Below are 13,577 nucleotides of genomic sequence, written 5' to 3' on the forward strand. Positions count from 1 at the left end.
GTGTTCCCACCCCAAGCACATCACACAGCAGAAAAATAAATAAAAAAAGATCACCATTGTCCCATAAAATACCTTGGGACGTTAGATGTTTGCCAGCATGGTTGGTGTAATGGTTAGCCTTACTGCCTTACAGCAATGAGGTATTTCGTTCAACTCCCACAATGTCCCTAACTATGTGGAGTTTGTATATTCTCTCTGAACTTGCATGGGTCCCCTCCCGTGATCCAGTTTCCTCCCGTATTCCAAATAAACCTGTAGGCATAACTGTGAGATAGTTTGTCAGCAGAAGCAGGCTGAACACCTCTGCTTCCCTTCTGTTCTTCCTCCCCCTGTATCTTCCATTGACCGAATATACTACAGTGCCAGTAGATATAGGAGTATTCCGACCCCTTCCATATGACCGCCGAGTGCTCCTGACCATCAGCTTGATACAGTTGAACAAGAGCATTCAGTTTCATGGCAGCTGTCCCCTTTTATGTGATTACAGATGTTTCTATAAAAAATAAACTTTGTTAGCCTTGCATAGAGATGTCACATTTTATTTTAGCATTTTCTATATCATGTTGATATCTGTAAAATTGAAAAACTAAAATATTTAAAAAACTAAATTATTTCAAAAAGTCTACAGCACAGGTTTCTTCTCATGAAAAAGCTACTACTGTACAGGTATTAACGCTCACACTTGTGTACATATGTTTTAATGTTTTGGTATTTAGAAAACCATCTGTGATCTTGGGGGATGATTTAATTCCTGTGCACACCAAACATTTTCATCTAATAGAAAAGAATGAACAATAGTTTATACTCGGAAACATAACAAAGGTGAATAACATTATCTGAAAATATATTTTAGGTTTTGTGGGTAGTTAGCTATTAAACCTATCAAAAAAAATAAAATAGTTGCTGTGTATCCATTGTTTATCTAGTTTAATAGTAAATAGCATTTCTACGTCATTGTTCATTGTCTTGCAACAACAATGTATTGTGTAGACTTCACATAAATGATCACCAATACCTGGATATTCTGAATTGGTTTCTCTGACCCATTCACCAACACAAATCTATAGAGATACAAACATCTATTAAAATTATATAATTGCTGCAAACAATTTGTAACGTTTCTACGAAATATACAGTATTTGGTAGTATATGAGTGCAGATGGTGTATGATTTTATGTATGTTACATTTAAGATTCTTGTATATGTTTTAAACAATGCATTTGTGATCTCCTACAAGAAATTTGAGAGTAAGCTTAGGCCCAGAGTTATGGCCAAGACCAGATTGACACTGGAGCCATTCTATACTATACATGCGCCTTCTGTCTTGAAGAATCTTAAAGCAGTGTCAGATTATATAATACTGTCTAGAGCGATAAGGTGTGCTCTGGCAGTAATATATAATCTGCCACTGGTGTGGGCCCCAAAGGCATGCTGGTTTTTAGCTCCGGGTATCCCAGCCGGAAATATTCAATTAATCAGCATTTTCCATGCATGGTGAACCAGGGGTTAATGCGCACTAGCCAATAGATTCCACACAAAGTGCTGGACTCTATGGGTTTCCCTGTGCGTTAAAATGCAGAGTCCGATTTTTTTCTCACAGCTCTTGAGGCAGCGAGAAAAAATGCACCATCTGGGGCTTAGCGCACGTGGTTCCATCAGCTAATTATATCGGACGGCGCATACAGTTAGCTGCGTGTGTAAATCCCGCGCCTATTTGGATTCCCCCTAATTCCCCCTAAATCTGGCCCAGTTAGTGTGAGAGCGTATTATAGTCAGTATAGGTAATCAGTCACTGACTAATAACCTTCAATAATTAACAAAGATTTATTTAGTTTCTGCTAAATTGATATTTAAATCTATTTGTGAACATGTACAGTAATGATTGATAAAACACAGGGAACTAACATTCTTTGCAATACTGGCTTATAAGGGAAATTATAATTTCATAATATGATTTTTTTCCATAGGAAAACAAGATGGCAAGTGGGATGGCTGACCCTCAACCTGTTTTGCGTCATACGCAGTAAGTATTGGCAAGTAAAATACTTTATTTTCCTGCATCTTCTGTTTATATTATATATATATATATATTATATATATATATATATATATATATATATATATATATATATATACTGATGTTATTGTGCTGAATAAGATAAATCTAATGTTTAGCAATAATTTCTGAGATGCGCTACATATACTGTACAGTACATTCACCTGTTGACATACAAATACAATCAAGGTTAAGAATTAGAATGCACACAGCAGCACAGAGGTTTCAGCAGATGGGTGTGCCAATCCTGTTGGAAGCATTGACTTGTCGACTTATGCTATCAGATACTGTGAATAAAGGGTACATATAGCTGTGTCCTAATGTTAGGAATGGTGACTGAGAGATAATGGAAGCAGGAGTGTCCTCAAAGCATAGAGGAATGATGTGAGACCCCTGTCAAACTCATATAGGAATATACTGGTGTTAAATACACACCTATGGAAAACAAAGCTCATACACAGGGGCGTTTTAAGCGAGGAAGGGGCCCGTGTGCAGACTCGGTGCGGGTCCCCTCCTCTCCCATGTGGTGCCGCGGAGAGTGGTGTGGCAGTAGATTCCAGTGACTTTTGCTGCTCTGCAGCGCCGGTCCGGCACCGCAGAGCAGCACTACTGGAGATGTATAAAGAGTTAATGGGTGAAGGATGTGCGGTGTGGGCCTTTCTGGACCCAGGGGTCCATGTGCACCACACACACTTCACCCATTATGTATATGCCCCTGCTCATATATTTAAAAAGGCTGTAGGTCATTAGTAATTACCTTGTCATTAGATTGCATATCCCAGCCTTATACTTATGTCACGCCATTAACATGGGGGAAAGGCTACCAGAAAATGTTTTTACTGTAAGATATACTTTATTACCAGTTATTTACATAAAGCATGCATATATTACACAGTTGTGATGTACTGACTGGTGCACTACTAGCACCGGGTTCAGGTGTGTTCGGAGTGCTTCGGTGGCCGATTTCCCCTTCGCTAAGGTAGGACACACCGTGACAGAGAGGCAAGCCTGATATTACCCTTTTTGCAGACACAGTAACCAGACCGGAAGAAAGGTGCAACGCAATTTTATTGTAACCAATCAAAGATTAACAACTGACACAGGAAATGTTTACCAATCACAGGTTAGACGACATGAATTACACTTTTCAGTGTCAAAGTATTTATTTATTACCTCCCCGTCCTCTACCAGTGACCCCAGCTGGCAAGCAAGTGTAAACAAAAGAAAACACGATTTCTGCAGAACTTTTACTTTACCTAAAACAAATGAGAGACCTAAGCATGAAACCTGCTGGTCGAGCTTGTATCAATAATGCACCGGTGGCTTATAACCTTGTAATACAGTCTGTGCTAACGCTCCTTTTGCTGAGGATAACGTGGGAAAAACACATGTAGGTTAGCCTTGAGAAAATAGGGATAACAGTCTTACTAAATGCCTATGCCACAAATTATTACCACCAGAATTGCCAGCCGGGGTTACACAGGGCTAAATAAACAATTAGTGTACATTACACCACAGAAATTGACAAAGGTGGAAAATCACAGCTGACATGCACCTTGTGCTAAGAGATGACAGCAAGGGTAGTATACATTACATCAGCATGAATGTACTTTAAAATGGATACCGGCAACAAGCATTGTATAAAAGTCACTTTACATTAACACCAATACCAGCAAGTGATCAAACATTTCATGGCAAGCAAAATAATAATCAGCATTGACAACAATAACACAGCGAGCAGTGAACAGCTTTACATAGTGGCCCTCCGTGGCCCTTTATCTGTTATAACACTATCAACCACTTTAGCTAACACACGAGTCAAACAGTAAATAGAGCCAAATAGATATCACATGGCATTACATTTAGTTTAAAGAAAGACATAAAATACTTTATACATCACCCAAGGTGGCAATGGACATGAGCCGACACCCATAAATCACGTCCTCTCCTGGACATGAGCCAGAGGTTCACAGGAGAGAAATAACCACCAATACAATTCTTGGGGGACAGAAGAGGTGACCTATCTTTTACTTCCACCCTATTTCAACATTACACACACACCTAATTTAAGGCACTATGAAGAGGGGAGATGAGGCAATTATGTGCTAAAAACAAAAGAAACCCCCTAGTGGGCCTGAGAGTAAATACTGGGCAAAACTGCAGCTCCTAGGAGGGGAGAAGGGACCCACTAAAAAAAAGGCTGGGGACCCACTAGAAGGCACTAAGGGAAGAGGGTGAGGGGGTGTCCCAACTGGGTGATACTATAAAAGGCAAGAGCTGCACTCAGGGGAAAAGAGGAGACAAGAGCTAAGCAGAGGGAGGTCTGGTGTTCTTACCCCTGGCCGTGGCTGTTCAGCCCCCCCACGATGTCCAGGGAAACTCCGGGATGCTAGGCACTGCACCGGAGCTCCCAGTTGCAGACCTCCGGCAGGTATTTTACAAGGGGCAACAGGTGCAAAATCTCTTTCCACAGGGGCTCTGTCCAGCAGCAAAACACAGCAGCAGGAGGGGACCTAAAGCACTCTTCCACCAGGGCTGTCTTTTCTTCTGCCCGTGCGGGTGCCAGCAGGGTTTTTGTATTTCCTTTTTCAGAAATTCCTCCCAGACTCAGCACTGACAGCCCTGGGGAGGGTATTTTATAAACTCTTCCATATTCTCCTCCCTGTTGGTCCGGCATCTATGAGTGGACAGGGGGACCCCAGCAACAGGCCGCCTACAGGGATCTCTGCCTGGACACCCAGGCTACCAATCAATGGGGCAGGATTTTCCCTCCTACATGGGTCGCTGACCAAGAGGCACTTTCTACCTCCCTGTTTGCACATGCTCAGTGGGGTTCAGGGAGAGCAGGGTCAGTCAAAGTTCACTATACCTGACTATTAGAAGGAATGGGGCTGCAGTATATCTATGTGTACATACATAAAAAAAAATATTGGGGGACCCCTATTTGGGACACAAATATGGGGGTACCACACAGTGCTTTACAGAGAATATTTAGCCATTCACATCAGTCCCTGCCCCAGTGGAACTTACAATCTTTGGGCCTCATTTATCAATGAGTGTTATCATACACAATGAGTTGTAAAACTGGCATATGATAAAAGGTGCGCCAGCCAATCAGCTACCAATTGACATTTTTCAAACAGATGACAGTTAGGAGCTGATTGGCTGAAGCATTATCATACGCAACAGGTTTTAAAACTCGTTGCATATGATAAAACTACCACAATTCCCTACCACATGTGCACATGGAATTGGTATGAAATACCGCCGGTTCGATTCCCGTCAGCGGCAGCCCGACAGGAGCAGAGTGCGACGCAGCGGAAGCCCGACAGCACTGGAAATCCCGATCGTGGATAGGTAAGTATCCACTAACCTAACCCCCCTAACCCTAACCCTCCTTAGGGGTGCCTAATCCCAACTTCCCCCCCCAAGTGCCTAACCCTAATCCCCCCTCTAAGTGCCTAACCCTAACCACCCCCTTCCCCGCTACCTAAACCTAAGTCCCCCGGGGGGGTGCCTAGCCCTAAGTCCCCCCTGGGGGTGCCTAACCCTAACCATCCCTCCCCCTAGCCTAACCCTAACCCTCACGGCGCCCGGCGTCGGGAAAATGCGGGCGTCTACATCTAGACACCCGGCATTTCACCCTTGCCGGGATAAGACAGTCGGGAAGCCGGCTGCCGGTATATAGACAGTCGGCTTCCCGATTGCTTCCCGTGCACATACATACACACTAGGGTTATTTTTTATCGGGTGCTAATTAACCTACCAGTATATTATTGGATTGTGGGAAGAAACCGAAGTGTCCGGAGGAAACTCACAAAAGCACTGGGAGAATATACAAACTCCACACAGTTTGGGCCATGGTAGGAATCAAACCAAAGACCTCAGTGCAGTGAGGCAGTAATGCTAACCATTACACCAACCGTGCTGGCAAACATCTAAATACTCAAGGTATTATATGGGACAACAGTGATATATATATATATATATATATATATATATATATAATTTATTTTATTTTTATTTTTTTTCTGATATGCAATGTGTTTGGGATGGGAACAAAAATTTGCCACTAAAACATGTATGAAGATATGATGTACAGTACATTTGAAATTATAGGATAATGTTAAGGCAGAATTCTTCCCAAAACCAAAATATATTAGTTTTGGATGTAGTTCATGAAAACACAAAGTAATATTGACTTTTGGATGAGTGTTACCCTTATTATTTATTACTAACAAATACTTATATAGCGTCAGCATATTCCAGAACATTATTAATATTCGTCCTTTATGACGTTCCCATTAATGCAGATAGGAAGTTCATGGGTGATAAGCTATTAATGACCTGTTAGTCTATATGAAATAGTAACAATAGTAGGAGTCAGTGGTATAGAGACCGACTGTGGTAAAGCCAGATCTGGGTATGGTCTGAAAGTTGCAATGCACGCTGCACCAATTGTAAATATAAGTTTACATAATTTGTATTATCTTATCCTAATGATCTTCCGTCAGACCATTGTATTAATCAGTACTTATTTAATGTATTCAAATTCCAATGATGTAAAAAAATTAGACCACAACAAGAAAGTAAATAAATATAATTTCTCCTCTGCTTTGGCAAGAATCAATAATAGTACAAAGTATTATCACAGATTTCACAGGTTTTGACAAGCTGAGTCTTAAGTTATTGGCCCTGACATTATAGTGCAGAATGCAGCTACCAGTGTAAGCTGTGGAACTCATAAGGTGAAATCTTATAATATTACAGTATACTGTACATGTAAATGTCCACCTAATGACTACTTCCCCATGCAGCAAGGTTATCCAATCAACACATAAACCATAAACTAATATTACAGTAGATACCCATACTACTAGATACCCATACTACTCATACTACATAGTACCCATACTACAAACCTGTAATATAGCAAAACAATAGATGGACTAACTTGATATTTCATTATTTTACCTGAGATAATTATACCCTGTATGCTGAACAATTTACAGAGCTGAGACTACAAATCTGATGTAGTAGAACAATAGAAAAACAAATAATAAATTAGCTACATATTTGATTATATAGCAAATTCTTCTGAACTTTGCACAATAAACTTATGTATCTGCATTCTGCATTAAAGTTTTTTTTAAGCTAACCCTAAATAGGTAGTGAAAAATACTACTTATTAACCATTAAACAGTGTTGCAAGAAACAATTATTCTATTAACTTTGTTTTCACTGCAGTGAAACCATTATTTTTTTAATTTTCCGAGGAGTTATATTTTAATTATGCATGGTTCCGTATTCTCCATAGATGGTACTGAAAATATCACTTTAAATTGTTATGTTCAGAGAAGATGATGTGATTGATGTTTTTGAGATACCTGAATTATTTATAAAATGTCAGCGGAGAGCAATGAGTGTTGGTTTATAAGGCATTCCATTTTTATTATGTAAAAGGTTAATATCGCCTCTGAGATTTCTGTCTTGCTTTCATAGTTTAAAGTCTAATAAAACACAGAATCTATATCCCTTATGAAATGTTTTATTTCATTAATACAGAACATCTCACTTTTTTTTCTGGCCTCCACTGCTCCTTCCAGATTGATTGTGCATCAATCAGCATAAATGCAATTTAGAACAAATGTGATGTTGTGCTGTGCAATTTGTAGCTAAAATCCCCATATCAACCCAGGTGGAGCAATGCACCCTTTCAATATTTATTTGTATTATATATCTGCAGTCACAGGCCAACAGTTTTCCAAGACAGCAAAAATACTGTTTCCAAAAATTCTGAATGCTCACTTTTTGAATGCTACTACTAACAAAAGTGACCTGGGGGGAAACCTAATTGTACCAGTAAACGTTTGTAAGGTATGTGTTTGTTATACTTTAATTTACACCAAAAAAACAGTCAAATCAAAACAAAGAAGTTATGCCCTAAAATCCACTCAGACCATGCTCTTATACCACTGTGTGTGCCCCAACCTGATCTGCCCAAATGCACCCACATTTCAATTAAACCATTACTACGTTTTGATCTGCTCCCTATCAGGGTCCAATAATTGGGACAACCCCACAGAAAATCAGGACTGTTGAGACATGCACAGTGCAGTGTGGGGATTGGCTGCTCCTATTTATATTTACAATTTCCCATTAATTATTTGTGTTTTTTTTATATTAGGTACAACATGATGGTGCTTGTACTTCCATAAATGTATCTAGCATTTTAAAAACTTTGAAACATTACCCTGGAATTTACTATCCTTGGGTTCCATAGTGGAGGAGTTGTGGGACAACATATTTGTGGGTCTGATTCAATTATGGAATTCCAACCAGCCAGCTGCTGAGAAGACTGGGGCTGGTATCATGTATAACAAAGGAATTCCACAATTTGGGTCTCCCTGTTGTAATGTGATCAGCCCAGCTTGGCATGGCCCAGTGTGAGTTGCCAAAATTGTTAGGGGACACCACATCTTTGTCCCCATGCATTAAAGGCAACTAACCGAGGCTATAGCACTGGTGCTGGTTAGTTATACAGTAGTAAGAGGGAGCCTTTTGTATTATTATTAAAAAAATAAATAACAGAAATTATCACCTCCGGCGCAGGAAGCCAGAAAATGGAAGATAAGAGGTTTTAGGTGCAGTGTGCGAACCCTGGTAATATTAAGGCCTCTAAATGGGGGTGAACCCTTCAAAGAGGTAGATCTGATCCTTTACTCACTTTACTGATATGCCAATGATACAAAGGATCATTCAGTGGGTATAAATGAGTATTTTATTGAAAATATCTCATGTATACATATTACAAGGCTGTTCATTCCTTCACTCCCGGAATAAACATATAATAACATCTAACAAAGAGTGTAACATAAGAAGAGTGCCAATATTTCAAATGAATAAAATTAATAAAACAATAAATGACCTTTCTTGAAATATAAATCACTTCTGAACCAATAAAATATCTAACAGCACTGAATTTGACAAATAAAACAGCATAGGCAATAAAGAGATAACAAATCTAAACAAAAAAATTAATAATATTTAATTATCATTGAGGGGTAGATGTATCAAGAATATGAGATATATAAAGTTCTCTTTTTATTGCCTGTGCTGCTTCATTTTATCTCGCTTTGATAATTCTCCCCCTTAACATGGTACTTGCAACAATACACAGGGTTCTCGCTATATCTTTGGAACTATCTGGGAGGTTCCTAATCTCATAGATTGAAGGAACCTCACTTTATACAATACTCTGGTATTCACTCTAAAGTTGCCAGTGAGAACACCCTTAATATTTTTAATCCGGCCACTTCAGGATATGTATAGTGAATTGTTTGCAAATTTATACAGTATTTTGATACATACAACTGAAAATACACAGATTAGGCCAAACTTTTGTTTCCGTATTTCTACTCCTCCATAAGATCTAAATCAGGCCCAAAGTGCTCTTTAAGGTCCATAATAGCTTTATTTTCTCTCTTTTACAGCATTAACCATATTTTATCAAAGCCAAAGATGGAGCAGATGAAGAATCCTGTGTCCAGTACATTTAAAAGTCAAGATATTGCGGCTTTATCGGGAAAACTGGAAAATCTTGCCCAGAATACACCCCTGCGTTTCAGTGATGAAGCAATGAGATCCGACCCTAAAAGCAACACTCGATTTGGCAATATCATCCAGCAACCATTCTTTTCAAGACATAACCCTCACCCTCATGTAGTCACCCATATACAAGGTTTGTTCTGATATACTGTATAAAAAAAAACTTAAGGAATACCTACTAAAAATTAATTCTGTAGTTATGTAATGAACAGCAGGCTTATACTGGGTACACATTAGGATGATGAATCAGTCAGCAGACCCATCCGCCATCCTGACAGCCGGTTGGTAAGCTATACACACTAATCATCCACACAATGTGTCTGGCCTGACATCATAACTGGATGGGTATTTCAATTTGCCTGCTCAGTTGAGATATCAGTGTCGGCGGGTCCCTGCAGCCAGTGTATGGGCAGTTGGCAGGTCCGTTGTACACTGATGCAGTGGTTATAGACTGATCTCTCTGTGCCCCCCTGGGAGCTGGCACCCTGAGGCCAATGCTTCCATGGCCTCCGGGAGTTCCACCACTGTGCAGCTCTCCAGGCGGACCCCACTCTCTGTCCAGGCCCGGGACTCCAGTCCTGGCAGCCCCCTGATGGTTGCCCTGCTTTAATACTCACCTTTTTTTTGCAAATGACTCCCAGAATATTCTCACCAATTAACCTAGGCTAGGCTACTTGATTACCACCTGTCTCCACACTTCACTCAAATCTCCTTCTGCACCAAAACAAGACCGACATTGTTATGTGACTGGATAAATATATATATACCCTCTTTGCTCTGTCTGTTTGTGAATACCAAGTCTTGTTTCATTATGGTGTTTCTAACCAATTGTAAACCACTGTGGAGCAAAATGGTATTATTATAATTATTATTATTTATTATTATCATCATCAGTATATAGGATGTTTAGAAGTGTGTTTATTTGCTCTATGCTTCCCTCTGGTGGTACAAAAACATCATTATCAAAAAACTAAAAATTAAGAATATTGTTTATTTCATGTTAACTTTTCATGATTATGTATTTTGTGTTCTGCATTTCTCTTTGGTTGTTTTATTTTTACAATAGGACTGAATGGAATCCCTATATGTATTGTCAATGATGAGTGGTCTACTACATCTCAATTCTCTCCTCATCCAATGATAAGGAACAAACTCCCTACCAATATGCTGGGTGTTCCGTGTATGCCTATAGGAGATCCACGTGGTAACATAGTCCCCTTTCTTGGAACAGGTGAGTATTCTGAGTTCTAAATTATTGTGATATTATATCCTTAGAAGAGGCCTCTTCTCTGCTGTTTTGGAAGCATACGGTGTCGAACAAAGGCCTGGGGGGAGGGGGGAGTTGTTGCGGCATGAGCCTCACCTTTGCACCATCTGTTGTCCCACCATAGCTGATGTGACCGTATGAATGCAGTGCAGTCACACAGTTTATTGAGCTGGTTTCTCTGTAATTGAATGCTGAGAAAAGGGGGCAGGTATAACTAGTCATTGAGTGAGCCGGGATAAAGCAGTAATAAAGTGGCACCAGAAATACTGTAGGTTGTCAGGTAGAATACTACTGGAAACATGAATAAAAAAGGGGTAGAAAGACAGTTCAAGTGAGATGACAGAAGATCAAGTGAGGCAGAGAACCGGAGTTGCTGGAAGAAGAAAGTGAATTAAAAAAATAAAGTTAGGTGGGTGAGTCTATGACATGCAGTATCAAGGCACTTGGGCTCTGCACCTGCTGGGTACTTAGTGTATGCCCATTACTGCTGGGTACCAGGGCCGGATTGAGGACCACATGGGCCTGGAGCTGAAATGATCAAGGGTCTATTATGATAAGTGTGACCAGTGCAGTGTGGGAGTGGCCAGTGCCATGTGGGAGTGTATACACCCTACACTATCAGCCCCAAGGTCTCCCTAAATATATAAAAGAAAAAGAGGTAACTAGAAATACAATTTTACTACTTATGAATTATGGCTGACCTTGTGGGCAGCAGATGACCAGTCAACATCATGCTGTCATGATGATAGGCCTATTTTTATGTGGAGGCCTGGAGCTGGAGTTCCGTCTGCCCCATTGTTAATCTGGCCCTGCTGGGTACTTACTGTATGCCCATTACTTGCAGCTTTGACAAAGTTACAAGCCCCATAGCAGCTCTACTCCTAGCTTCTAGCATAGGTCATACTATTTATATTGCTTGAATTATTTTTATTCTTACCAAACAAGTATAACCTTAATCTTCTTTAATGCAGGATCTGTATCTGAAGCATGGCGTGACGAGCTAAGAGAACTTGCTGCAAAAGTTTGCACTTCCGATAAACAACCACAAAAAAAGGAGGTAAGGCTGCTTTTACATCTAACCTATGGATTTTAAGATCCATACCTACGATTAGTATAGTAACTTTGAGGTTGATGCAGCTTTTCGCACAAGTCCATTTTGTACACGGATCCTTAAAATCTTGTAATTTTGTAACAGTGTACATGCTCTGTAACCAATGATATGCAGTTATGAGCAGCTATGCAACTACGGGTCATATCTCCAAAGGGGACTGACGTAACCGGATGGTTAAGTTGAATGAGGGTGTGTTATAGGCGGAATTACAAACCATGTAGAGTTGTGCCTATAGAAAGATCCATCTCATTTTAGACAGCTACGGTATAGGACTGGTGCAAATGTGTACTACTTCAGCCGGCTCATGGATTGGGGCTGTTTGATCACATAGTTGGTGAAAATCCTCATATACTGTAGTTACAGTATGTACAATTACTGCCGACTTGCGCGCAACTCTGCATCGTGTTTGTTATTGTCTAACCAGTACTATATTTCAAGAAATGTTTTCCTCTTTATGTGGCCTGTTGCATAAACATTTTATTAATCAGTTATAAAAATGTATCCACATTAGTAATGTGTTAGTATAAGGTTTGCAGGTATTCCACTGGGTATTTAAAAGTCACAAATGGTCATGGGAAGAGTCTCTGCATCCTTTCTGTCAAATGTAAATTTAATCCGAAATGCTCAGTATCCACCACATATAGTTTATATAAATAAGTTTTGCCTTATTAAGAGTAGTCCACAATTTTGCAGCCTGAATGTAGGCATGAACAATACCTGCCAAAGTGCAGGCATTAGTAATTTCAAAGGACTAGGGTTCATGCTGACATTCCTAATCTATTATAGAATGATAAAAAACAGAAAAACTTTTGCTATCGGCGCTAACAATAATATACTGCAAATTTATGTGTGTGCAGCAAATAAAACAAAGGGGATTTTGTCATGATTTGATCAAAGCACTTAAGCCTGCAGCCCAGCATCAAGGGACCCCATTTTTCTGCAGGTCCCTAACACTAGCATATATGCCTAGCACATCATTACATTGCAGTTAAATGTACTCACCTCCTAGATACAGAGGGACACATCTATACAGGGCTGACTGTTAGCCACACCCAACTAGGCCTTTTATAGCCTTAATTGAAAGCTGCCATGATAGCACAAGGCTAAATTTTGAAACAAAAATCCCCTTTGTTTTATTTGCTGCACACACATTAAAATCCCCTTTGTTTTATTTGCTGCACACACATAAATTTGCAGTATATTATTGACAAAATCCCCTTTGTTTTATTTGCTGCACACACATTAAAATCCCCTTTGTTTTATTTGCTGCACACACATAAATTTGCAGTATATTATTGACAAAATCCCCTTTGTTTTATTTGCTGCACACACATAAATTTGCAGTATATTATTGACAAAATCCCCTTTGTTTTATTTGCTGCACACACATTAAAATCCCCTTTGTTTTATTTGCTGCACACACATAAATTTGCAGTATATTATTGACAAAATCCCCTTTGTTTTATTTGCTGCACACACATTAAAATCCCCTTTGTTTTATTTGCTGCACACACATAAATTTGCAGTATATTATT

At 39.7% G+C, this 13,577-nt stretch overlaps 1 protein-coding gene across 1 annotated transcript in view; it reads left to right on the top strand.

Moving 5' to 3' along the window:
• The window catches only part of TBATA (thymus, brain and testes associated), a 40,558-nt gene that overhangs the window by 18,867 nt on the left and 8,114 nt on the right, over positions 1 to 13,577 (top strand). Inside the window, exons 2-5 of the mRNA XM_088472231.1 lie at positions 1,968 to 2,023; positions 9,550 to 9,797; positions 10,731 to 10,895; positions 11,903 to 11,988. Of these exons, the coding sequence (XP_088328357.1) occupies positions 1,977 to 2,023; positions 9,550 to 9,797; positions 10,731 to 10,895; positions 11,903 to 11,988 (546 nt within the window). The 5' untranslated portion in view covers positions 1,968 to 1,976. The remainder of the gene's footprint in view (positions 1 to 1,967; positions 2,024 to 9,549; positions 9,798 to 10,730; positions 10,896 to 11,902; positions 11,989 to 13,577) is intronic.

Source organism: Taudactylus pleione, unplaced genomic scaffold (genome assembly GCF_031769625.1).
Source record: "Taudactylus pleione unplaced genomic scaffold, aTauple2 ptg000121l, whole genome shotgun sequence".
Classification (NCBI taxonomy): domain Eukaryota; kingdom Metazoa; phylum Chordata; class Amphibia; order Anura; family Myobatrachidae; genus Taudactylus; species Taudactylus pleione.